The sequence below is a fragment of the Carcharhinus amblyrhynchos genome, chromosome 14 (assembly GCF_965287045.1).
Source record: "Carcharhinus amblyrhynchos chromosome 14, sCarAmb.v2.hapA, whole genome shotgun sequence".
NCBI classification, from domain to species: Eukaryota; Metazoa; Chordata; class Chondrichthyes; order Carcharhiniformes; family Carcharhinidae; genus Carcharhinus; species Carcharhinus amblyrhynchos.
The window spans coordinates 37087166-37115107 of NC_137337.1; the positions used below are offsets into that span (position 1 = coordinate 37087166).

The 27942-nt window shown below is 39.0% G+C and overlaps 1 protein-coding gene across 4 annotated transcripts; it reads left to right on the top strand.

Moving 5' to 3' along the window:
• Window positions 1-27925, top strand: styx (serine/threonine/tyrosine interacting protein). 4 transcript variants are annotated; one of them, XM_080202703.1, is made up of 12 exons: window positions 1-42; window positions 4506-4538; window positions 5943-5996; window positions 8787-8884; window positions 9746-9806; window positions 12917-12953; window positions 13044-13083; window positions 13172-13222; window positions 17185-17257; window positions 19651-19732; window positions 23709-23841; window positions 27325-27925. In XM_080202703.1, exons 2-11 carry the CDS (start codon window positions 4512-4514, stop codon window positions 23795-23797), a joined length of 612 nt encoding a protein of 203 aa, XP_080058829.1. In that variant the 5' UTR covers window positions 1-42; window positions 4506-4511; the 3' UTR covers window positions 23798-23841; window positions 27325-27925. The 4 variants fall into 4 exon arrangements, with proteins under 4 accessions (XP_080058829.1, XP_080058827.1, XP_080058828.1 ...); XM_080202701.1 differs by lacking the exon at window positions 1-42 and adding an exon at window positions 107-197; XM_080202704.1 differs by lacking the exon at window positions 1-42 and adding an exon at window positions 723-772.
• Window positions 27926-27942: the final 17 nt, after the last annotated feature.

Here is a 27942-nt window from a genome sequence, read left to right on the forward strand (position 1 = left end):
GTTGGTCCCCAGCAGCATGGCGGCGCGTGAGCTTCAGCACACGTAACAGAAAGAGCGAGAATTTCCTGAGGGGCTTTGGGGGGGGTGGGAGGGAGGGCCGGGGGGTTTAACGACCATTACCGTCCCGGAGAGGCCGCGACATGGATGGAGTGCACCTGGAATTCCCGGCCTTACCGTCTTCCAGAGAAGACGCGGGGGTGGGTACAACGGCGTGAAAGCGGCGCCGAATTCGGCCTAAAGTTGTGAACAAAGCCGGCGCAGGTTGTGCGGGGCGCGGGGTGGAGGAGCTGCCGCCTCAGCCCCGGGGAAGGGGGCTGACTGGATCGACCACCCGCCCCCCCCCCTCCGGTGTGCTGAATGTACCCTGGCGCAGCCCCAGGCCCGGGTGACTGGGATGTCACCGGGCATTTACCGCTGTGGTGTCAGGAATCACCGGCAAGTTTGGTGCAACCACGGGGCTATCAGGGCAATTTGTGGCATCTATTTAAATATAAATATATATTTCTACATATTTGTATCCCGGTTGCTGTTAGCAGGAAATTGAGAAGTCAGCAACACGTGGGACTGAGGCATGGTACAAAATCAATCCCAATAAAATTAGTTATTCGTCTTTTTTTTGGATAAAATCTCACATAGCCGAACTTGGGCCATTAAACAAAAAGAGAAGTTTGGTGATTGCGTAAGCTGTGATCATTCTTCCTGGTCCAGACATGGCCAAGGCCTTTGGCGGTTGGGGCTCGGCTGGAGACTGAGCGAGGGAAACGAGTTATAAGTATGTAAATACTCCTTAATACGCGTTTGGTTGTCTCTTTCTTTGTGTTAGATTGTTCCGAGAATACGGCCCAAACAAATACTGTCCTTGTACAGTACTGTACTGTGAGAATCCTAATTCGAAACTTTGACTCTAGTTCCTATTTGGACCTTTTAAATTGGCTTGGAGCAAAGAAAGGATGTATTGAATTGATTTAATATTGTCGCATGTACTGGTATACAGTGAAAAATATTGTTTCTTGCGCGCTATGCAGACAAAACGTACAGTTTCTCGAGTACGGAGGGAAAGGATAAAGTGCCGAATATAGTGTTGCAGTTACCGATTGGGTGAAGAGAAAGATCAGCTTAATGTGTGATAGGACCATTCAGAAGTCTGATGACAGCAGCAAAGCAGCTGTTCTTGAGTCAGTCGCTTCATGTTTTCAGACTTTTTTATCTCACTCCCTTTCACCTTCTTCCTTTGGGAAAATGTCTGGGGTGCGTGGAGTCCTTGATTATGCTTTTCCAAGGCAGTGGAAAGTGTAGATCAAGTCAGAGGATTGGAGGCTGGTTTGCATGATGTACTTGCAGTAATGAATTTTGACCAGTTCTTACCTGGAAGATTTGTGAGAAAAATAAGCTCATGGGATCCAAGGTAAAGTCACATTTTGGATCCAATGTTGGCTTCGCAGGTAGCAAAGGTTAAGTGCCAACGTACAGGTAGTTTTGTGACTGGAAGGCAGTTTTCAGCAGGGTTCCATAGGGATCAGTGCTTCTCAGGGCATATCTCAATCATTTAGCTTTAATTGTAAGAGGTGTTACAAGTTTGCAGATGGTAGAAAACTGGCTGTGTGGTTGATAGCGAGGTCTGAAGCTGTATACTGCTGGAAGATATCAATGGAATGAATAAGTGGGCAGAAACATGACAAATGCAGTTCAATCCAGGGAATGTAAGGTGATCCTTTTGAGGAACGCAAACCAAGCAAGGGAATAAATGGTTAAATGGCACTTAGAAGATTGGAGGAATCTTGAAGTGCATGTCAACAAATCCCTGAAGGTAGCAGGACAGATTGTTAAGGTGATTAAAAAGGCTTACGTGTTTTTTTTTTTAAACGTGTTCATGGGATGCAGTTGTTGCTGGTGAGACCAGCATTTGTTGTCCATTGCTAATTTCCCTGGAGAAGGTGGTGGTGAACCATCTTCTTGAACTGATACAGTCCATGTGCTTGCTGTTGGTACACCTGCAATGCTGTGAGAAAGGGAATTCCAGGAATTTGGCCCAGTGACAGTAAAGGAACAATAATGTAGTTCCAAGCCAGGTGATAATTTGGATTGGAGAACTTGCAGATAATGGTGCTCATAAGCAGCTATTGCCCTTGTCCTTCTAGGTGGTAGATGTTGGGGGTTTTGGAAGCGCTGTTGAAGGCAGCTTGATGATTTGCTGCACGCAATTGGAGATAGTTTGGATTTTTGCCACTAATCAAGCAGGCTGCTTTCTCCTGGATGGTTTTGGGCTTCTTAAATATTATTGGAGCTGCACACACCCAGACAAGTGGAGAGTGTTCCATCAACCAGATCACCAACGACCTTTTCTGGTCCCTCCATGCTGATGCTATAGTTAAAAAAGCTGACCAATGCCTCTACTTTCTCAGGAAGCTAAGGACATTTGGCATGTCTGCTACAACTCTTTCCAGCTTCTGCAGATGCACCATAGAGAGGCATCCTTTCTAGTTGTATCACAGCTATGACTCCTGCTCTGTTTGAGACAGCAAGAAGTATAAAGGGCGTAAACGAAGCGCAGTTCTTCATGCAAACCAGCCTCCCATCTTTTGACTCTGTGTCTATACTTCTCACTGCCTCAGAAAAGCAACCAGCATAATCAAGGAATCCAGACACCCGGATATACTCTATTCTACCTTTTCCGCCGGGAAAAAGATACAAAAGTCTGAGGTCACGTACCACCTGATTGAAGAACAGCTTCTTCCTGCTGCCATTGGAACCTTATATTAACTTTATCTTTCTCTACACCCTAGCTATTGCTGTAGCACTACATTCTGCGCCCTCTCCTTTCCTTCTGTATGTACGATATGCTGTGTCTGTATAGTGTGCAAGAAGCAATACATTTTACTGTATACATGTACATGTGACAGTAATATACATCTGACTCCAGACTTGGATCATGTGGATAGGCTTTGGGGAATTGGGAGGTTAGTTATCTGTCCACATAATTCCTAGCCTTTGACCTGCTTTCGTGGCCACAGTACTCATTTGTCGGTGCAGTTATATTTTTGGTCAGTGGTCATCCCCAGGAAGATAGTGGTGGATTCAGTGATGCTGTTGGATATTAGTGGTGATGGTTAGATTTTCTCATTGGTAATATTATTGCCTGGCATTTGTGCAGTGTGACTATTGCCATTTAAAAATCAACTTCTTACTGCATGTTGTCAGACATATTGAGTATTGTTGAAGCTGCACTTTGATGGGCCTTGATGGAATGGGCAAGAAAGACTTATTTTCCTTACAGCGAGCTTGGTAATCCAGAATATAGATTTTACATAATGGCTTGGAAGAGAGGGGAGTTGCAGAGAAACTTTATTGCCTGGAAGGATTAGGCCAGAAAGCTTTTCTTGCACACACACACATGGGCTAAATGGCCTACTGTGCTGTAAATGTTTTCAGTTTCTGTGTATAAAATAATAAATGACAAAGGATGAGGTGGACCCAGTATGTACAAACAAGGAGCAGGAGTAGGCCATTCAACCCCTTGAGCCTGCTCCGTTATTTAATAAGATCATGACTGATCTGATAGTAGAAACATAAATTTAAATTTAGAAATACTCAGGTCAGACAGCATTTGTGAAGAATGAATTGTTCTCAAACTCCTCAGTTCTATTTAATAATGCTTGCCATTTTCTGATTGCAATATTTAAGCAGTTGCAAATACTCCAATGACTCCTGTAAAAATGAGTTAGAATGGAAATAAAAGAATGCCATTGTATATGGACCAAGTGCTGGAAAATGAGATTAGAATCCCATTAGGTGCTGATGGCTGGCACTAACACAATGGACCAAAGGGTCTCTTTCTGTGCTGTAAAATTCTGACTTATGTACAGAGGAATAACTTGAAGTAGACATCTCCTCTTGTTGGCCAACTGATCTTCTTACATTAGAATCTTAAAAGTAATTGTTTTGGTTCATCTTGAGTGAAATTAATAATTAATTGTTCCATTCTAATTATTATGTTGATGCTGAAATAAACTGTTATGCAATTTACTTGAAATTTATTATTTACCATAAGTTTGGAATAGTAGACATACCTAGCTACATTGTCACTGCAGAATACACTTGAGAAACTTTGTTTAAAAATAAAAATATCAATTTTCCCCAACTATAACCATAACCACTTCAAAGTGAATCAGCTGTTTAACTTGGTATAATTGGGATCCTTGTAGCCTGTTTATCTAGAATTATTTTTCAAAGCTATGTGACCATAAAATCAGATTAATCATGGAAAATGTTTTAAATATTTTAACTGGCAAAAAATAATTAAGTTCACACTGAATATTTCTAGGTGAATTTCATAATTTGTTTTGTATAACCATTATTTCAAATTTGGATTTTGGAAATAAGTGTTAAAATTTGATCAGATGGTAAAGCATTTTAAGCTTGGTTTCAAGTTAGTCAGAGAAACGATTGCCATTTGTTAGCAATTGTTCATGCTGTAGTGTCTTAGACCGTTTTGTTTTATCTTTTAGGATTGGATGTATCCAATGAGGCGAGCAATGCAGGTAACCTTCAATGATATATTTGTCTATTTGAAAGTCAGGATCTGCTCTTTTATTTTTGAATCAATTTGATTCTTGCAAAAAGGGAAAGAAAACTGATGTATGTATAGGAAGTGTCAGAATCTGTTAACATATTGCTGCTTGGGACAGTATTCAGCACTTTTCCCTGTCTCAATGATTCATTTGTAATTGGAGCCTGACAAAATCACTTAAGTTATGGTTATCTTTCTCCTGCATGTGTTATGCATTTGCAGTAGATGATTAAGTTTAGTATATTATAAGACTAATTGTACTTGAACGTTTTTATTCCTCTCTCCTTTTATCTCTTTTCTGTGTATTTAGCAAATCTACCAATCTCTTTATGCGCCTCTCATTTTCCCCCATATGACATCTATCTAAATACTCTCCCAGCTTCCTCAACAGAGGTTTTGCTAAAGTAAAGTTATAAATTAGTTAATTGGAGATAGATTAGATCATGTGTGCATGCTGCTGTTCTTCAATTACTTCATTTTCTGCTCCTTTTCGCATTTTCCCCTTGTTTAATGCTTCTGTTTTAGCTCTGCTTCAACACTCTTTACCTCTCCCACTATTAATGCAACTATCATATTCTTGTTTGGAGAGCGACTGTAGTGCAGGCAGTGTCAGACCTACCAAAAAGAACCCTCCGAATTGGGGGATTCAGACCAGTAAAATATGAAGCAACCAGTTTGGGTTGGCCCCGTTCGGTTTATGTGGAACAGAAATGCTAACATAGATCAATTGGGCCGAATGACATTTTTCTATGCAGTGTGCTTTGTAACAGTACTTTTTCGAGAGTGCTCCTGGGAATTGTAGTCTTCGCTGTTGGGGTTAGAATGCAGATGACCAGACAGGCTTCTGCTGAAATTTGGAGTGGTAGGGAATAGGAAGTGAAGAATATTGTGTGTCAAATTTTATTTTTAAAGTTTTATAATTACAAGTCATGATGGCTCTATCTCTCTGAAGCTTTCTTGCTTGAATATGACAAGGTAGATAGATTATGTAGCAACCTTTTGGTATATTTTAATTGTACTGAAATGCAATTGAATGGTAAAGTTTTCGTGTAATTTGGATGAATAATGAAAGAGGATGATAAGCATTTAGAAAGGAGCAAAATGTTCCTTTAAACACATTGTCAATGAACAAGAAATATATCAACGTGGCATTTAACAGACTGGCGACAGGGGTAATGTTTTATTTTAAAATATTTCAATTGCAGATCAAAAGAAAATTCCTTAAAATGAAATTTAAGAGCTAGATTTTACATTACCTTTCAGAACTGTGGTAACATTTCAGTAACTTCATTCTGGAATCTATTTATCGATCTACTCCATCAATGAGTGCCGTATACTTTATTTAACTCCACTGCTAATTATCTTTCCTTCATAGGAGATACTACCTGGTTTATATTTGGGTCCCTATTCTGCCGCTATGAAAAGTAAGGTATGAACTTTATGAAACAAAATCTCAACATTGTCTTGCTGAAATGAAATAATACCCATTTTAGTTTTATAAAAAATGGTAATATTTTACTGTTGCCTTCCTGGAAGCATAAGAAATTTCCTCAACACCCCTGCATTGGTCAAGTTGAATGCCTGAGCTTGCATAGGTAGTTTAATGGTATCAACAGTTACCAACTTTATTTTTAAACCAGGGTGTCTTTACTCCTATTATAATGTACTGAGCTAGTCAAGAATTACAAGATTTTACAAAGTATAGTTCACTTTCTTTGGAAATCAGAACAATCCCAAGACACTGATTATTGAGCATATTTATAGAATGGAAGAATGAGCTGAAGTACAGTGAGGTTCAAATCAATTGTACAAACTGATAAATTGTTTGGAGTGATGGTGGGGTGGTTGTGAGAGGTGGGAGATGTCTTGTTGCCGTCTATGTCTTTAAATATACGCTATTAGGGATTGTTAGTTCTCTGCTGGTTTCTTGTGTATAGCTTAAATGTTTATTCCTGTTATAAATGAAATTTCCTCTGCTGAAGATACGATTAAGGAATGTGGCACCCTTTTGTACTGAGCTTTTTTTTAGAAAAACCTTAATTCTCTAAAGCTGGCCTGTGCAGGACTTCAGTGCTGTTCTTATAAAGCAAAGCTGATTTAGCACATATAACTACATCTTTAATAGAAAGCAATGATCATTTAATGATTAGTTTAATATTTACTTTTTACCTTTTTTGCACAGAGGTAGAAGCTGGTCAGTGATCATTCCATAACTGACTAAATAGTCAAAAGAAAACCCTGTTGCAGCCATGACAGTTCCCTATTGATCCAAGTCTTGGTCTCCCACTCCATAAAAACATACTTTACGATCCATGTAAAGAACAATAACTTTATATATATTTGAATTTTCGAGATCACTTCCCAAGTTTAAGACATAGTAGTAAACTAAAAGCGCTAAATACTATTGTTATAGGCAATCTGTACTCTAAACTGCAGAAAATAAATGCCCATTTAATTTTTTATGTGACCAATATTCTCCTGCTACATTTTATATTGCACTGCACGTTCTCCAGGAACAAAATTATTTTCTGTTCCTGGTGGCTAACTTTCTTTTCCTTTCCCAGCTGGTAACTTCTAGGAATGGAACTAATATTCACTGTGAAGGTTATATTGGAGATCCATTTCCTCTAGCCCCAAAGACACCCAATCTGTTTTCACTCCTCACAAACTTGGCTTTCTCAATCTGAGCATTCTGCTTGGTGAACAATAGAGTCATCGTTCTCTCTGCTTGTAGATGTAGGGCTGGCTGCCTCTCATGTTCTGCCTCTCAGGTGGCTGCTGTTTAAATGTGTTTGAGAGTGTCAGAGATATCTTGGAAAACCTGCAATCCTATATTACGGTAACTTTCTATTGATTTTGCCATTGAGATGAGCTTTGAGAACAGTAATGTGAGTCACTTGGGCATTGTATTGAGGAAGAAATGCAAATTAGTTGTCTTCTTGAGCCTCCCACTCCATTCTATTTTAAAGTTAAACAGTTTACATTATAAATGTAAATTAAGCCTGACATTCCTAACACTTCCCTGTCAGACTTGGAGATTAGCAGCTATCCACAGTCAGCACAAGTGCTCTTCCTGTAGTCTACTATTGTGTGAAAATCTTGCAGCTTCTTCTTGCTGAACAACCAGGCCATGCAGGCTTGTTGTCAGGCAGAATTCAAAGCAAGACACATTCCCCCATTTGATTTTAAATTAAAGGAAGTCCCAAAACATAACTAATGTATAAACTTTGTATGTATATGCCTGACAGTGTCTAACTATTTAAACCTTGGCCTTGTTCTTCAACTCAAGAAAAACATGCTACTTTAATCTCACTGGAATTCACTTAACAAGTCTCAGCATTGGCACTGTGGTAAAATTAGTGGTGTCCATATAAGCATCAGTATTATTTATTGAACTTATTTATCTTGACGGTTTGAAACAAATTGGTGTGTGACTTGAGGTTATCTAAAACTCTGCGTACAATTTTAACTTTCAAGATGTTGTGTTGCCCATTATCTGTGTGCTTGCTGACCTACATTGCTTCCTCATCTCAATTTTAAAATTCTCATCCTTGTTTTAAAATTCCTCCATTGCCTTGCACCTCTCTACATCTAATTTTCTTGTCAAATCTCGCTGCCTTTTCTTAAGATATTACTTAAAACTTACCTCTTAAGCTTTTAGTCACCTGTTCTGATATCTCCCTATGTGAATCAATGTCAAATTTTGTTTCATAATTCCTCTGTGAAGTGCCTTAAGATGTTCTGCTACATTAAAGGTAGCATATCAATGTAAATTGTTGTTGTGATTACTTAGTGTAATGCTTATGACAAGGTTTTCAAATCTTAATACCTGACATGCTGACTAAAATCTTCTTAGTCTTTAGGGGAATCTTGCCGTTTAGGTATGAGCTTTTGAAGCTAGCCACATCAGTGAAAGATGGTTAATTGGTTTGTTTGTATGGCCTTGCAAACACTACTAAATAGTGAATTTTGAAAAGATCATTGTTTTAAGACACCTGCATTTGATTGAAAATTGTTTTTAAAAACCTATCAAAAGTTTAAGTAAAAATGTGCTGCTGTGAATACTATTTCAGTACATGTAGCCATATGATCTTATTGGCAAAGCACAATCAAGATTATAATCTGCATTTTAAAAAAAAATCCTTCACAATGTTTGCAATTTGTTTTGTAAGGGGTTGCAGACCAAAAGATCTAAAAAGTAAACATTTTTCCTTGGTAGCTTCCTATTCTTGAAGAAAATGGGATAACTCACATAATATGTGTACGGCAAGATATCGAGGCAAACTTCATCAAGGCAAATTTCCAAGAGAAATTTAGGTAAATTTTATTTGAGTTATGCTTGTTGGAAAATAGTCACACACAAATCATGTTTTTCTATTATTTTTGATGTTTGGATTTTTTAATATCAAACCAAATTCTATTCCACCAATGACCATGAGAGACAACTTCAGCTGAAAGTATGAAGTGACCTCATAAAATCTCTACAGTGCAGAAGGAGGCAATTCAGCCCATCAAGCTTGCACCAATGACACCCCCACCAAAGCCCTATCCTCCTAAATCCATGTATTTATCCTGCTGGTCCCCCTGACACTAGGGGCAATTCAGCTTGGTCAATTAACCTAACCCGCACATCTTTGGAGCGTGGGAGAGAACTGGAGCACCCAGAGGAAAGCCACGCAGACACGGGGAGAATGTCTCTGTGGAAGTTGCACAATGACTGAGGCTGGAATCAAATCCAGGACACTGGAGGCTGCAGTGCTAACTACTCTGCCATCCATTGGTAATAACTTTTCCTACTTTTCATTCTTCTCTTCACATAAATAGGAATGCATGATGCTTATTCAGACAGTGAGTCAGGTCAGAAGCAAAAGCTGCTGTACTGATTCTAAGGGTGCTACAGTACAAATAGTTGTCCTCCAAAGGTAATTTTAACCTGTTTTTCAATGAGCATCTTTTTTTCTAATCTCAGTTGAATCATTTGTAAGAAGGAAGAAAAGTTGGTCATGTCACTTACATCACATTGGTAATTCTTGAAATGCAAGCTAAGAAAATGTCTAGACTAGTTTGTCCTCCGTTCCCAATTGAGAACAGTGTGCACTCCTAGATTTACAGTGGTGAACACTACACTAAAAAGGCCCAGATGTCCTGTAATTGAAGTTTTTGTTGTTCTGCTTACAGGTATTTAGTTTTGGATATTGCTGATAATCCAGTGGAGAATATAATACGATATTTCCCTGTGGTAGGTAATCTCTGTTCACAAATGTTGAAAGACCACATGTTTCTGATTTCCGTAATACATTACATTTTAAATTCCAAGTTTTTGGAATACATTTTCTCAGACATCAACCCTAACTTAAACTAACAGTAAATCTTTAAAAAAGTAGCAATGCAATTGTTATAAGTATTAAATACCTTTTGGTATAGTTTCATCATTGTTTTGTGACTGCTTCTTCTTTTGACACTTTAAGAAACTGACTATTTAGGCTTTAAACTAGCAATAACCAAATGAAATAATAGTTCCAGTTGTGCATTCCAGTAAAATAAGATTGAGTCAAAGTTACCATTTCTTGTATCATAGATCTAAAAATATCACCAAATATTAAAATGCTAAATCTATACAATATCCTAAAAGTGCTAGCTTGGTCTTATAGTTTGCTTAAGTGCACCCTGCTTCCCAATTGTTTGTCTCCTAATACTAAATGATACAGATCAGAAAATTCCAGGTACAATTTTTGGTTTGTGCTGAGTTAGCTAATCCTAGCTGCAATAGCTGAACAATTTCACCTCTCAGTGAATAAGGAAAAATTGGTTTGTATTTCCTTTCCTGATGATTGGCCAGAGATCTTCTGTTCCTTACCATGAGTATTGGCATTGGATGAGAGCATTTTTGATACCTTCCTACTGTTTTCAGACTGCTTTTCCTCGCTGCCTAGAGCTTGCACAGTAGACAGTGGGGTGAATAGCTAAAGCTGTCTAAAGTTGTCACTTCAGCAAGGGTCTTCCTAGTCTTCAAGGTGTCTGGGTGTCCAATCATGATTAATAGATAAATTACCATAGCAGGTAGAAGAGTCAGCAAACACCTTGTAGCAGATTAAAATCAGAGAATGGTTACAGCATTCAGTCTGCTAGCCCATGCCAGCCTTTTGCAAGGGCAATTTAACTGGTAACACCCCTTTACCTTTCCCCATAGCCTTGCAAGTATACCCCTTTGTGTGAAAGTTGTGATTGAATCTGTCTCCACCACCCTTTCAGGCAGTCTATTCCAGATCAAAACTGCTTGCTGAAGAAAAAACGGTTTTCCTCATTTCATCTTTGACTACTCTGCAAATCATTTGAAATCTGACACCTTTAGTTCTTTTTGCAGTCTCTCTCTCCTCTAGACTTGTGATTTTGAACATTTCTGTATGTCTGTCAAATCTCCCCTTAGCCTTCTTGAAGGGGAACAACACCAACCTCTCCAATCTGACCACATAACTGAAGTCCATCATCCTTGGAGCCTTTCTTATAATTTCTTATGCACTCCCTCTAAAGGTTTCACATCCTTCCTAAAGTGGTGTCTAGAATTTGATACAGTATCTCAGATGGGTGTATAACACTTTGCTTTCTGCTTTTGCCTCTATTTCTAAAGTTCAAGGTCCCACATGGCTTTATAATTGCTTTCTCTTCTCAACTGCCATGCTACCTTCAAGGATTCATGCACATGTACTCACAGGTGCCTCTGTTCCTGTACCCATTTAAAATTGTACGTTTTTAATATTGCCTTTCCTTGTCCCTTCTACCAAAATCTGTCACTTTGCACTTGAATAAATTTCATCTACCGTTTGTCCACCCATTCCACTAATGTCTCATGTTTTCTTAAAGTCTTATCACTATTTTCTTCTCAGTTCTTTGTATTTCCAGGTTTTGTCATTTGCAAATTTAAAACTTGTTCTTGATACACATTCATATTCAAAAGAAGCAGTGGCAGGATGTGAGCTTATGATTGCAGTTTTAGCAACTTGTGCATTTCTAATTGCTGATTATTGCATAGTATTTGCTCTGAAGGGAAGTATGTAAAATAGCAAAATAAGTTTGCCTATTAAAGTCCTATTTGCACATGATTTAATAAGTTGCTAAAGTGCATTAATTATCAGCAGGCTTTTTTTGCACATCTGATATCCGTTAAAAAAAGAAACAACATCAAGTAGTTTATAACAGTGTCCAAAAGAAAACTTAATTTGATCCTAAACTGGAATTGATCCAGTATTTATTTGCCAGATATATTCATTTGCACGTGCTTTGATTTATATTTATATTAACAGGTCTATAATTTCCTGTATTTTCTCTTTCATCTTTCATAAGGGTGGGTTGTTTCAGAGTTACTGGAGTTTTTGGAACTGCAGTGTAGCAAGAGGAGAGTGGGATTAGACAAGGTGCTGCATGTGTCAAAAAAAACTATTTGCAGTATTAATATTTTGTGAATTAGCACATTAAAACAAGGGGAGAAAATTAATTATCTTACATTTCGGACTAACAGGCCCTTTTAAAGAGGGACATACAGCCTTATCCCTCTGGTTCCCTTTTTAACAGGACTTTGCGGTTAGGTGACTTTAGGTGTCCAGTGGAATAATTGGGGCACCATTCCATCATCAGGACTCCCAAATGCATTTTAACTCTGACCTGGGCAGGGAAGCTGCCACAGCTTCCCCACCTGTTAAAGCGGATTGCTAGCTGTCGGGAGGATGGAGAGGCCTCCAAGATAAGTGGAAATTATTAATTCTATCTCTCCCAAGACACACTTACCACCACTTACCTACTTGCCGGCAAGCCTGCCTTTGTGCTGATTGGCCGAACTTCCACTTCTGTTCATCAGGCTTTGCACATATTTCAAGTGAGTAACTGAAGAGACTTGCCTATCCTGATATCCAGGGTATTAACATATTCTGGGCCTCAAACCAAGGCCTATAAGTGTGTTTTGCACTTTGCCTGCTCCCTGTTGGTCTGAAATCCAGTAGGTGTTAGAACCATAGTGTTTGCTATTTGAAATAGCTGAATGCAGAATTACTCTTCTGAGGAAGAGATTGAGTATTTGCAACACTTTTTCATTGCCAATTTTCTCCCCCTAGTTGACATGGACCAGGGGCTCAAATGTGAAACCTATTGGTCTGCATGGATCAGTGCCACACTGTGTGGTACATTATCTCTGCTTTTATTTTATGCTTTTACCTGTTTAGACACTAATATAAGCATGTTGTTAATTACAGAGCAGTGAAATTTTAATCTTCATTAGTGATTGCTAAAAAGTAACAGTAGTGGTGCAAGGATTATGTGAGAAAATAAATACAATAATTATTTTTGTAATTTCTTCAGACTAAAGAGTTCATCGATGGATGCTTGGAAAATGGAGGTAAAGATTCGATTTAGATTAGCTTTCTTTTCATAATGTTTTACAGAAACATAGCCATGGTGATGTATCCTGGCTGCTTTGCTTTTTCAGGAAAGGTTCTTTTGCACGGAAATGCAGGTATTTCTCGAAGGTAATTTTATGATTTACTTTGGAGTTATAATCTGTTTTCCTTTCCCTTTTCAGAGAAAATGTAATAACATTTTTTATTCCTTCTCCAGTGCAGCCTTGGTGATAGCGTATATTATGGAAACATTTGGTGTTAAGTATAGGTAAGTAATGAAAATAAATAGGAAAATTTAAGATATTGATTGGACTATATTAAGTCCAATTCAAGATTATGTTTAAGTTATATTAAAAATGTAGATGGTAAAAAATATTGAGAAGTTCAATGTAAAAAATACTTCAAATTAATTTGGAAGAATAGGACAAGTGGATTTTTTTCTTTCATGGAATTTGAACATCACTACCATGGCTAACATTTGGGATTGAGGACTTGGTGATGAGCTTCGTTCGTAACATGCTGCAGTTTATCTAGTGTAGGTACACTTACAGTGCCAGTAGGACGGGAGTTCCAGGAGTTTGACCCAGCTAGTTCAAACTAGTAAATGGCTATTTTTAAGGCTGAAATCAGTAAGTCTTCACTCGCCCAGTAGTCAATACATTGTTGTAATATGTGATTGAGAGATGGTTGTATTTCAGGACTTTCTTTTTTAGAGTAAAGTGGAAAGATGAAGGGGGTCATGCAATTTTTTTCTGAATTCTGCTGACAGCAAGTCTTGGTGACATGGTTGTCAAATATCAAAGAGGGCTCAGGTTGCTTTATTAGGAACACAGTGAAAAATGATCATACCCGTAAGCATTGATCATGGCAATTGATATCCAGTTGTAAATGGTTATATGTTAAACTATCTATTCATTTTCTAAGGTAGAGTTAGGGTCTAAGGGATGGCTAATCAGCATTTCGACTGGATAAGAGGCCCATGTGATTCAAGTTGCTGTGGAACTTTGAAAGCGGAAGAGTGCATAGGAAGCCATTGCAGGATCAGATTACAAGGTTCTCCTAAACATATTCCTAAATCTCAGAACGGTCTGCAAGAATCCAAGTGGAATCATGCAAGTGGAAATCATCCTCAGATTGGAGAGACTGAGTTTGTGTAGAATTTTTTAAAAACTGGAAGGTTTGACTAACTTTGGATAGAGAGAGGAATCTCCAGGATAACCCTCATTTCTAATCCACAAACTAGCTTTTATCAGGTTGGAAAAGGGAAGCAAACCTTGGGAGTTAAGAAACATTTTAGACTTATGTCCGTGAAAATAGTTTGTCTGCTTAAAGGGCAGAGTAAAGCATCACCAAGAAGGGGGATTTCCAATTGTTTAAATCTTCAATTGATCTTTTCTGTAGTTTAGTATGTTAGTTGACTGCTGAAATAGTGTTTAATCAAAATGTTGCTCTTGGTTTGTGTTGCAGTAAAAATCTTAAACTTAAATCTTGTCATGCAATTCCTTTAAATTGGTCACAGGGAATTCAAATTTACTCTTAAAAGTTATCGGTTTCAATGGGGTCATTATTTGGTTTGGAATTCTGGAAACAATAGTGGAGGTGGAAACCCTTTTTGGTAATTTTAAGAACACATTGCATTCAACAATGGGGGACTTTAGGGCCTTTCTGCTTGGTGAACTAATATGGGTCAAATGACGGAACTCACCCTTGAGATGTAACCGTTGTCACTTGGTTAGGGTATGAAGATTGTGGTTTCCTAATAAGTAAAATATTTTGATTAATTATATTTGATGACAGAAGCTACTCTGTTTGCTCGACTGGCTGGTCTCCTTCATGCTTGTTGCATTCACTGGGATAATATATAAGTAGTGTAAAAGAACCATAGATATTCACAGTACAGGAACAAGCTATCAACCATTGTATCTGCTAGCTTTTTTGTTTGAGCCGTTGAAGAACACTCTTTTTTTCCCCCCATTGTTTTGTATCTTCCACTCTTCAGAATGTGTGTGATGATTCTTTAAAAGGTATGATGGATTCTGCCTCAACCATTCCTTATGCTAAAGTGCTCCAATAATCCTATGAATCTTCTGTTTAAATAGATTTCTCCTAACTCAATTTCTTGCTGACAGTTTTAAACATCACAATGCCACAACAAAGTAGGATTGCCTATTTATCCTATAAAAGTACTTAGTTTAAAAACAAAGTTTTATTAAATCTCCTCTTAACCTCTCTGTCTCAGTATCTTGAGAGTTTCCTCACAGTTAAAGTTTGCCATGCCTGATATTATCTTGGTGGAATTGGCTTTAGTGCCTGAGTCTGTAGACTGACAAATGCTTTGTACGTATTTATCATTACATCTTTAATCTTGCATCCTATACTGTTATAAAGCACAAAATTCTGTAAGCTGTTTTTATGCCTTATTGACTCATGCCTGCACTTGCAGAGTATTATGAATCTAACTCCTAAATATAGCCCTTCATTCACAGCCTTATTTTTCTATTTCCTAGATTTTCTCTCAATGTATTATATTACCTTGTTGTCATATTAATTACATCTGTCATTTGTTTGCAAATTTTGAAGCTTTTTTTATAGTTCTTGCTGTCTGCCAACTGTCATGCCTGCTTTTATGCCATTGACGAATTTTAATGTTTTATTCCGTATAAATGAGACTAACTCATCTATATAAAGCAGGTAGAAAGGTAGATCCCCAGAACTCCCGTTGGAGTGAAGAATCATTTTTACCATTTTCATGGAGTCACAGAATGGTTACAGCACAGGAAGAGGTTATTCAGCCCATCATGCTGGGAGTTCACCTAATGCCACTTCCAGCCCCCTCCCCATGGCCCTTCAGATAAAGTTTATTTATTAGTCATTAGTAGGCATTAATTCACACTGCAATAGTAACTGCGAAAATCCCATAGTTTCCATACTCCGGCACCTTTTTGGGTACACTGAGGGAGAATTTAGCACGGCCAGTTTACGTAACCTGCATGTCTTTGGTCTGTGGGAGGAAACTGGAGCACCAAATGGAAAACCATGCAGACACGGAGAATGTGCAAACTCCACACAGACAGTGAGTTAAGCCGGGAATCAAACCTGGATCAGCAGTGCTAACCATTGTGCCACCCTCCATGTTCTTCCTTTTCAGAAATCCAGTTTCCCCTTGAATGTCTAACTTGAATCTGCCTCCACTATACTCTCAGCCAGTTCATTCAGGTCCCAACCACTCAGCATGAAAATGCTTGATAGGCAAAATGGCCTCTTTCTGCACTGTATGGATTCTTCTATGTCACCATTGCTTCTTTTAGCTATTACCTTAAATCTGTGCCCTCTTGTTTTCAATCATTTGACCAACAGGAACAGTTTTTCCCTACTTAATATGTCCAGACTCTCATGATTTTGAATACCTCTTTCATATCTCCTCTCAACTTATTCTTCAAGGAAAACAGTCCCAACCCCTCCAGTCTGTCCACATAACTGAAGTTCCTCAACTCTGAAACCACTCATGAAGCTTTTCTGTACCCTCACATCCTTCCTAATGTGTGGTACTTAGGACTGGACACAATACTCCAGCTGAGAGTGTTCTCTACAAATTCAATATAACTTCCTTGCTTTTGTACTCTATTTGTACTTTATATGTTCCTATCTCTGAGCCTGTCCTGTCAATTTCAAAGACTTATGCACATTTGCATCCAAGTCCATTTGCGCTTGTATTCCTTTCAGAATTGTTTGAGCAACTGACCTAACTCTCTCCAGTCAGCCAACTATCTATCTATCTCTGCTGCTAGGTTTCCTGTTATGTTGTATGTCTGAATTTTTCTAATAAGCCCGTGGTGACTCACGTATTTTAATGTTTTCTGATGATCCACGTGTGCCGTATCTGTTGGATTCTCATTTCTATTCATTGGGTCACTTCTTTAGAAATCTATTAACTTTATTAAATGCAACTTTGATTAGGAAGGGGATTTGAGTGAGCAAGTCCTCACCTTCTGAACTGTATACTAGTGGCAGTTGTCAGGCATTGTATTTCTCCTTGGTGAATCACATATCCACTTCCTAACAATCAGTTACAAAATCATCAGTACCAAAGAGCAGTTCACCTGGGTAATCTTTATCTGAGGAATGGTTTGAAAAGGAAGCAGGATAAAGGGGAAATAACATAATGGTGTTTTGATGAAATAAAATACATTTTGAAAGATGTTCATGGTTTACATTTTTCCTTTTTGTTAGGGATGCTTTTACATATGTTCAAGAAAGGAGATTTTGTATTAATCCAAATGCTGGATTTGTTCACCAGTTGCAGGTAATTTGCTCTTACCACAAAATTAGTAATTTATTTTAATGTAACATTTATATAGTACTTTAGTTACTTTGACAAATGTTTTGTAGTGGATGTGTTTAGATAGAATGGTGATCAATTATTTTAATGTAATTTGGGCTTTATTTCCTTTGAAAAGATATCCACCTTGCAAACTATAAAACATGACCTTAACTAAAAGAGAGCAGAGCTATTCCAGTGTAATAAATAACCAGAAGATGTAACTAAAGACTTTATTAGTCTCAGTTCAATATTTTGTTTGTGTTCCTTATCAGACTGTGAGAACTTGTTGCCACATGAAACATTCCCTTAAGAACGTAGAAATAGGAGCAGGGGCAAGAGGGAATGATACAGCATCTCGAGCCTGCTCCGACATTGAATCTTCTGCCTTAGTTCCACTTTCTTGCCACTCCCCATAATTTCTTGCATCTTTGAGTGATTTGGCTTTAAATATATTCAGTGATGGGGCATCCACAACCCTTTGGGCTAGAGAATTCCAACAATTCACAGCCCTTTCAGTGAAGAAATTTCTCCTAATCTTCAGTCCTAAATGATTAACCCCTTACCTTGAGACTGTACCTCTTCCCCGCCTGTGTCCTGGATTCCCCAGCAAGTAGAAACAGCTTCTTAATATCTATTGAACACCTTGTGTGTTTGAAATTACCTCTCATACTTCTGAACTTCAAAGAGTATAGGACCAGTTTACTCAGTTTATCATCATAGGACAGCCCGGTCATCCCAGGAACCAACCTATTATCCTTCACACTACCATCACTTAGGCAGGCATATCATTCCTTAGATATGGAGGTCAAAAGCACAGTTCTCTGGGTGAGAACTCTCCAATGCCCTGTACAAATATAGCAAGACTTATGTATTCTGCTCTAATTCCCTTTCAAAGTCCATTTTCATTCCTAATTGCTTGCTGTATCTGCATGCTAACTTTGTGTTTCTTGTCTCTCAAAATCAGCACTTACCAATTTCATGCCTTTTAAACAGTATTTTGTTTTACCATGCAACTACCAAAGTGAATAATTCCTCACTTCCTCACATTATAATCCACTCCTTTGCAGCCCCTTTGTCCACCTCGGGGATTACATTTCCATACAGCTTTGCATCGTCAGCAAACTTGGTCTTCGCCTAAACCAAGGACTGATCCTTGTGGCACTCCAGTAGTCACAGCCTGGCGACGAAGATGCCTCATTTATCTCTACTCTTTGCTTGTTTGTTAACCAATCCGCTATCTGTGCTAATGTCTTGCCCACAACCATGCTAATATCTTGCATATTAACATTTTGTGTCACAACTTATCAAATACCTCTTTGGAAATCTAAGTATGCTACATTTGCTGGTTCCCATTTGACTATCATCCTGGCTACATCAAAAAAAACTCTAAAGTTGTCAAACACAATTTCCCCTCTTAAATTAAGTTGGCTTTATCTAATCATACCTCTTTTTATGCTATTACCACTTAAATATTCAAGACTTCGAATTGTTGTTAATATAACCATAAAATGGCTCTCGCCTATTTTGGGGAAATTTCAAGAAACAGTGAGTGAGTTTTACTGGTCTCACTGAGGCAATCTTAAAAGTGGGAGCAAAACAAAAGTGGAAAAGAAGGGCGTTGGGTTGGTAGACAATGTTTCCTCCTCTGGCAAGATCAGCAAGAGGCAAGATGAAACTGGCGAGGGTTATCTGCCAGACGACAAAGGATAGCCAACCTGAACAATTGATTGCCTGTTTGTGAACGGACCCCCGACATTGCAACTGAAACCCAGCAAGTGGCTGGAGAAATAAACAGGGGAAGGACTAAGAAGGCAGGTAAACTAGAATGAGATGCTCCAGTGTTAAATAAAGATAAATTAGAAAAAGGAAAATTGGATCAAAAGAAAAGAGCGACAGAAAGGAAAAGAACAAATAGTAGAATTTTACGTTTAAAAAATCTCCCTACCATTCTTCCTAACCTGATGGAAGGAGATGCCATACTTCTGATTTTGTTCATTTTGATTAATAAAGGTTGATTGGCAGTCATTAATTACCACTTTGTTAAATAGTATTTGCACTGTTGTAAGAGTTAATTTTCTGTAACAAGTTTAATAGACAACGTACAGGTGCAGCAACTTCACAGGAGTCGAGGATGATAAGGGCAGAAAACTATTTTTGTGAAACTAATGGCAAAGCAACATGCGGTAATTGACAATTGATGGGGCGTCTCTTCTTTATCTGTTACTGGCTGATTTGCATATTAACATTTTGTATTGGTCACCCCCTTTATTTTTCTGCAATTTCTAGACGTATGTGAGTGAAGTTTTAAGTTGCTCTAGCTAAATGCTTTATTTGAAAATCTTTTTAAAAAATGACACATACTGTTCTACAAACAGGAGTATGAAGCCATTTATTTAGCAAAATTGACAATAAAGATGATGTCACCACTTCAGCTGGGCAGATCAGTTTCTACACAAGGTTAGTAATTGCTGAAAATAGTTATGTTCATTAAGATTTATTTTAAGCTAAGTTAATGCTACTGTTGGATATTAAGTTTGACTCTTAAAGCATTCTGGAATGTTTTTCAAACCTCATGATACAAAGCTTAAACCTTTTGAGGCAGTGTAGTTATTGATTAAGGAATGAAACTACGAGGAGTACAGGTGTTAAAGTGTAATTGGAGAAATAACATTATGTTCTGAAACTTGAGTAAATAAATATTCACATTTGATATAAAGAACCAGTATTACAGTATGGTAGTTTGAATCAGGGACAAGCCATGGCAGTATTTTCCACAATAGTTCTTCTTCAGTATTTTCCATGTACCACAGAGCAAAATGCAGGCTCAGAATGGTGAAATTGGAGAGAATTTAGTTGTCTTAATACGTTGTCAGAATATTGTTCATGGTCTTTCCTTCCTGTGTCTATTAAAGCATCAAAAACTTCCTCCAGCAATCAGCTCTCAACATGTTCCTGAGTGCTAAGGACAGGATGGTTTATTGTACTTGGGAACAAATGTTCCTCTGTATAAGCGCTGATTCCCAGAGTATTACAACATGTTAAAGCATGATTTTAAATGTGTCATTTTGGCAGTGAAATTATTAATTGTAAAGTATTCTCATGTTGAATAGTATGAATTCCATCTTGCTTTTCTTTGAGAAAGCTATGCTAACCCATTCTTCTTTGAAAGAAGAATTTTATCTAAATAATCTGTTTAAAGTTTGGTTTTCAGTACAGTTTTTCATTTTAATAGCCAAAGTCTCCTTTCTTTAGTGAATACTAAATTCAGGAATAAGGTAGGTGAACTTGGAGCGTGGATTGGTACTTGGGACTTTGTGGCCATTACGAAGACATGGTTAGAGCAGGGACAGGAATGGTTGTTGGCAGTTCCAGGGTGTAGATGTTTCAGTAAGAGTAGGGAAGGCGGTAAAAGAGGTGGAGGAGTAACATTGTTAATCAAGGATAGTTTAACGGCTGCTGAAAGGCATTTTGAGGCAATCTGCCTACTGAGGTAATGTGGGCTGAAGTTAGAAATAGGAAAGGATTGGTCACATTGTTAGGAGTTTTCTATAGGCCCCCAAATAGTAATAGAGATATGGAGGAGGAAATGGCAAAGCAGATTATGGATAGGTGTGGAGGTCACAAGATAGTTATCATGGATGACTTTAATTTCCCAAATATTGATTGGAAGCTTTATAGGTCAAATAGTTCAGATGGGACTTTTTTTTGTACAGTCTGTGCAGGAAGGTTTCCTGACACAATATATGGATAAGCCAACGAGGTGGGGCCACATTGGACTTGGTACTGGGTAATGAACCAGGCCAAGTGTTAGATTTGTTTGTGGGAGAGCACTTTGGAGATAGTGGCCACAATTCGGTGTCCTTCATTATTGCAGTGGAGAAGCAGGGCAAGGTATATAATTGGGGCAGGGTAATTATGATGCAATTAGGCAAGAATTAGGGAGCATAAGATGGGAACAGAAACTGTCAGGTATGGGCACAAATGAAAAGTGAAGCGCTTTCAAGGAACAAATACTACGTGTCCTTGACAGGTATGTCCTTGGCAGGCAGGGAGGAAATGGCCGAGTGAGGGAACCTTTGTTCACAATGGAGATTGAATGTCTTGTCAAGAGGAAAAAGGAAGCATATGTAAGGATGAAAAAATAAGATTCAGGTGGGTCGCTTGAGGGTTACATGATAGCTAGGAATGAGTTTAAAAAAAGGGCTTGGGAGAGCTAGGAGGGAGCATGAGAAGTCCTTCGCGGGTCAGATAAAGGAAAACCCCAAGGCTTTTTACTCTTATGTGAGAAATAAAAGAATGACCAGGGCGAGATTAGGGCCAGTCAAGGATATTGGTGGGAACTTGTGCATGGAGTGAGAAGAGATAGGTGAGGTGTTGAATGAATACTTCTCTTCAGTGTTCATTAAGGAGAGGGGCCATGTTTTTGAGGATGTGTGTGAGATACAGGCTGATAGGATGGAGGAGGTAGATGTTCTGAGGGAAGATGTATTAGCAATTTTGAAAAACCTGAGGGTCGATAAGTCCCCTGGGCCAGATGGGATGCATCCTAGGATACTTTGGGAGGCAAGGGATGAGATTGCGGAGCCTTTAGCTTTGACCTTTGGGTCGTCATTGTCCATGGGGATTGTGCCAGAAGACTGGAGAGTGGAGAATGTTGTTCCTCTCTTCAAGAAAGGAAATAGGAATGACCCTGGTAATTATAGGCCAGTTAGTCTTACTTCGGTGGTTGGTAAGTTAATGGAAAGGGTCCTGAGAGATAGAATTTATGACCGTTTGGAAATCTGCAGCTTAATCCAAGATAGTCAGTGGTAAGTCCTGCCTCACAAATTTGATTGAATCCTTTGAGGAGGTAACTAAGTGTGTTGATGAAGGTAGAGCAGTTGATGTCGTATACATGGATTTTAGTAAGGCGTTTGATAAGATTCCCCATGGTAAGCTCATGAAGAAAGTAAGGAGGTGTGGGATAGAAGGAAATTTGGCCAATTGGATAAGTAACTGGCTGTCTCATAGAATACAGAGGAGGATGGTGGTGGAGGGAAAATTTTCAGACTGGAGGCCAGTTACCAGTGGTGTACCACAGGGATCAGTGATGGGTCCTCTGCTATTTGTGATTTTTATCAATGACTTGGAAGAGGGGGCCGAAGGTTGGGTTAGTAAATTTGCTGATGACACCAAGATTGGAGTAGTGGATGAGGTGGAGGGCTCTTGTAGGCTGCAAAGAGACATTGATAGGATGCAGAGCTGGGCAAAAAAGTGGCAGGTGGAGTTTAACCCTGATAAGTGCGAGATGATTCATTTTGGTGGGACAAACTTGAATGCGGATTACAGGGTCAATGACAGGGTTCTGAGAAATGTGGAGGAACAAAGAGATCTTGGGGTTCATATCCACAGATCTCTGAAGGTTACCACTCAAATGGATAGAGCCATGAAAAGTGTGTTAGCGTTTATTAACCGGGGGCTTGAGTTTAAGAGCCATGGGGGTTATGCTGCAATTATACCGGACCTTGGTGAGACCACATTTGGAATATTGTGTGCAGTTCTGGTCACCTCACTATAAGAAGGATGTGGAAGCATTGGAGAGAGTGCAGAGCAAATTTACCAGGATGCTGTCTGGTTTGGAGAGTAGATCTTATGAGGAAAGGTTGAGGGAGCTGGGGCTTTTCTCTTTAGAGTGGAGGGGGTTGATAGAGTGGACGTTCATAGACTATTTCCTCAAGTGGATATAGCTGTTACTAGGGGGCATAACTATTAAAGTTCATGGTGGGAGATATAGGAGGGATGTCCGAGGTGGATTCTTTACTCAGGGTGGTTGGGGTGTGGAATGCACTGCCTGCTGTGATAGTGGAGTCAGACACTTTAGGAACTTTCGAGCAGTTATTGGATAGGTACGTGGAGGACACCAGAATGATAGGGAGTGGGATAGCTTAATCTTGGGTTTGGACATAGCTCGGCACAACATCGAGGGCCAAGGGGCCTGTACTGTGCTATTACGTTCTAATACTTTTATTTCCAGGAAACCTTCAGAGATTAAAACACATATAATGCAACATAGAAATTGTTAACTATTTGGAGTCCATCATGGAAACTGCATCTGCTAAGCTTGGTTTTCGAAATGAAGCAACAATATTGTTCATTTACAGCAACTGCAGTACTCCATGTTTCCTTTTGGTCTCTTGGTGAAAGTCTTGTTTAATTTCCTCCTGGAAATATGGCATTCCATATCTAACCTTTGAGCCAAATCTTCCATAAGATTGTATCATTGAAAACTACTTTCCTGATAGCTCTGACTCTGTTGGAAGTGTCCACGTATCTCAGTTGCTGTTAGCGGTGCGATCACTGAGCTGTTTTTAGAACTGTTCTCAGATTCTGTTTTATGGATAGTAATAGATATATAATCTGTGTGTAAATGCAACACAATCTTTTCCTTTTTTAGTTGTTCTCAGGATTTGGGCGACATTGGAAAGGCCTCATTTATCACCCATCCCTAGTTGCCCTGAGAAGGTGATGGGCCTTCTCCTTTAACTGCTGCAGCCCTTCTGGTGATGGTGTTCCCACAATGGTGTTAGGTAGGGAATTTCCTAGTTCTCAGTAGCTGTTTTTTGCAGACCACGCATATCTGACATGGATATCTCAGCATAAAAGATCAGTGAAATGTTTGTTTGAATGTGTTCTGGATTTACAAGGTTTGAGGGTAGCAAACATCAGTAGCTGTACTGACATTGCTTGTCTTAGTGTCATACTAGATAGTATCTGCAAGACTGTTACTGGCAGTAATCTGTCCTTAGATTCATGCAATAATGCTTGGTTGATCAGCCGAATATTTAGTTGGTGCTTCTAATGGCTGCAAGCATTTTGTTTAGCCTCAATTGCCTCGAATTTCTGTGGGGATTCTTCCTGTTGCCCACTATGAAACCAGTGGAAACTCTGGAGAAGTGGCTTAAATAATGGATAATTCCAAGAACTCTGTAGATGTTCTAGCTTAGTAATATTTTCCCCTTCTTTAAGATGCTGAGTCAGACATCTGTGGTACGTGGACGATGCTCTAACGAAGTAGATCTATTTACTTGTAGGATAGTCTTTCTTGGAATGCTTATATTCTTCATCCTGTCAAGATCCCATCCAATCAGCACCCCTGAAAATTTGATTCTCTGTGATTCTAAGTAATTGCTGTTTCCATGGTGGGCATGGGGAGGGGTTATGAGATAGGAAAAAGATCATATTTGCAAATCTGGAGATCTTTGACACAAAAACTTGGTTAAAACATTCTCTTCTTTGTCGCCAGTCTGGGCACTTTGTATATGATGACCCTATTAGCTGGAAAATGTTTTGATATTCTGTGTCCGTACAGTAAATTAATGTTCATGCAATAATGCTTGGTTGATGATCTTGTATAGTGTTTTCCAAGTGAGTACACTTTCTGTGAAGCAATTAGTAATCTGGTAAATGCCCGAGTTTTAAACAGTTCTCATGCTTTCATTCAATGTTGTTGATTTTGTCAAAACTAAAGCTTATGGGGATTTCAGTGGGGATTTTACTTTGGGATACAGCACTTCTTTTTGCCTTTAGTGCCTATCAGCATAATGTGTCAATGTGCAAAATATTCCTGAGTGTCTCTTGCATGACGTTGAACTTTTTGCAGAGGTGAGACACAGGCCAGATGCAATACGTACATGAACAAATTGCAGTGTTAGAAGTCAGTTAACACCAAAATGGATTTTGTTTTTAAGACATGCCATTTTGGCTCAGCTGTCCTGTCAGTGCATCAAATGATGATGGCCTCATTGTTGGCCAGCATGCAATACAAAAATTTATCCTTAAAATATGACACTAAAATGGGCAACCATCCTTGAAGGAAATCTTCATTTGTGTTCTGGGTAGTAATAACTCCTTTTTACTCATTGATGGATTGTGGACTTCTTTGGTAAGGACAATCCCTGATTTTCATTGAAGAGGTTCTGAAGAGCCAGCACCCTGAACTGCTGCAGTCTGTGTGGAGAAGCTACTGCCATAGTGCAGTTAGGTAGGGACTTCCAGTTTTTTGATGCCGTGATGATGCAGGAAGAGTGGTTTAATTCCATGTCACCTTGGTGTGTGACTCGGAAGGGACCTTGAAGATGGTGCTCTTTTTATTTGTGTGTTATCCTTGTTCTTCCAGAGGGTAGAAGTTGCTGGTTTGAGAGTTACTGTCAAAAGTCTTAACTTTGTACAGTGCATCTTGTAAATGTTGCACATGCAGCCTCGTTACACTAGCAGTAGAGCAAACCATAGAAGGGTTATGGCATAGAAAGAGGCTATTTAGTCCATCATTACTGGCTAAAAGAAAACACTAGCCAGCCATTCTGATCCTGCTTTGCAGGTTACAGCACTTCAAGTGTCGATCAAGGTACTTTTTAAAAATTATTTCAGGGAGTGAGTGAATGTTTAAGATGATGGAGGTGCCATCCAATTGATTGGTATTGGCCTGGATGGTATCTACCTTGTTGTTGGAGCTGGATTCCTCCAGATAAGTGAAGAGTATTCCATCATGCTTCTGGCTTGTCTTGTGAGTGGTGGATTTTCAAGACATTTATGTTGTTGTAAAGCTTGCCTACCTGGACTCTTACCTACGACGGTGCAGAGGGACCTCGGGGTCCTTGTGCATGAGTCGCAAAAACCCAGCTTGCAGGTGCAGCAGGTGGTCAGGAAGGCGAATGGGATGCTGGCCTTCATAGCGAAGGGGATTGAATATAAAAGTAGGGAGGTCTTGCTGCAGCTGTATAGGGCATTGGTGAGGCCGCAACTGGAGTACTGTGTGCATTTTTGGGCGCTGCACCTGTGCAAAGATATTTTGGCCTTGGAGGGAGTGCAGAGGAGGTTTACTAGGCTGATACCGGAGTTGAGGGGGTTGACCTATGAGGAGAGGCTGAATAAACTGGGCTTGTACTCGTTAGAGTTTAGAAGAATGAGAGGAGATCTCATTGAGACGTATAAGATGATGAATGGGATGGATAGGATAGAGGTGGAAAGACTCTTCCTGCTCAAAAAAGACAATAGGACTAGGGGGCACAGCCTCAAGATAAAAGGGGGGCGGTTTAGAACGGAGTTGAGGAGGAACTTCTTCACTCAAAGGGTGGTGAATCTCTGGAATTCTCTGCCCGTTGAAGTGGTGGAGGCTGCCTTGCTAAATATTTTTAAGACGCGGGTTGATGGGTTTTTGATAGGAGAGGGGATTAAGGGTTATGGGGAGAGGGCAGGAATGTGGAACTGAGCAGCGACAGATCAGCCATGATCTTATTGAATGGCGGGGCAGGCTCGAAGGGCTGGATGGCCTACTCCTGCTCCTATTTCTTATGTTCTTATGACTCTACGGATGTAAATAGCTGAGAATTTGATTGCTTCTATTGCCGTGTCAGATCATGGCGATCATACAAGCTGAGGACTTATCCGTAATGAATGGTGCTATTTGGGAGCTGAGAAAATATCACTTTTCCTGAACGGTGTTAACTGTGGTGAATTCCAAGAGGCAACCACTTGAACGTGTGGAGGATTTGCCTTTCACCTTCTGACCATCCTACCAGAATGTAGGGCAACCTCTTTGATTAGACCCCTCATCACAATGGAATGCCTTTAGAAAATGTACAGATGGGTTTGAAGAGTTTTCCCTTTCCTTGTTGAACCTCTTCAATGTAACCATTCCACAACACATGGACCCTATTGGTTGCAAATAGCTGGAAATGTTGGATGCCGTCTCCATATTCTGTGCAATGTTAAGGATTGTATATGGTTCACCTTGACATGATTTAAAAAAAATAGACAGAAATCTAAAATAAAAACTAAGTGCTGGAAATACTGAACAAGTCAGGTAACATCTGGTGAAGGAAGAAAATACCCAGAAGTCTGCCAAAATAATCTAGAAATGTTAATTCTGTTGCTTTCCAGGGATGCTGCCTAGTTGAGTATTTCCAGCATTTTCTGTTATATTGTATATTTAATGCAGAATTACTTCTTTTATGATCTGCATTTATTATTACCCTTCAAAAGTTTAGTAATCACATTTTGTTTCATTTTAGGAACCTTGAAAAGAATGCTGGAAGACGACGAGGATATTTCAAATATGCAGGTGGCTGCAGCCCATGATGGGTAACCTGTACCCCATTACTTATAATGGACTTGATTACTGTACTGTATTAAACAAAGTGAATAAAAGGATGAGAAGTTATTGGATATTTAAGATTATGAATACTAAAAACTTAGATGGCAAAGTTTACTTTCTTTCCATTTCTTAACTCTGTCTTGCTACTTCCAAGGAAGTGAACAGAGAACTTGCCCTTTCATATGAGAGCAACCTGGAGCACTAGAATCTCTCATGAAAATATTATACTGAATTAACTCTGACCAGGAACAGCACAACACATTTTTGACGGATTTTCAAGTCTTCATATGCTAATTATTTTACATTTTTACCAATTGCAGTTTTGACAGTTAATAAGTATGCATGTGCTAAGACATTGATGCACTTTTGATACTTGAATTTTGATTGTATGTGAGTTTGATAGGGGAAATAATGCACTGTGTGCTTGATGTCAGACCCATACATGCAATTTGTTACAAAGTGTTAATCTTTGAGTGTAATTTATTAAAACTTTCAATAAAAAAAGTTTTTCTGATTAATTGAGAACTCCTTGCTG

Excerpts from the sequence above, each read along its gene's own strand:
- styx (XM_080202701.1), top strand. The coding sequence starts at position 141 with ATGGATGGAGTGCACCTGGAATTCCCGGCCTTACCGTCTTCCAGAGAA. Across the intron at positions 5,997-8,786 it reads CTGCCGCTATGAAAAGTAAG|CTTCCTATTCTTGAAGAAAA; the intron begins GTATGAACTTTA and ends TTTCCTTGGTAG. Across the intron at positions 19,733-23,708 it reads CAGATCAGTTTCTACACAAG|TTGTTCTCAGGATTTGGGCG; the intron begins GTTAGTAATTGC and ends TTCCTTTTTTAG.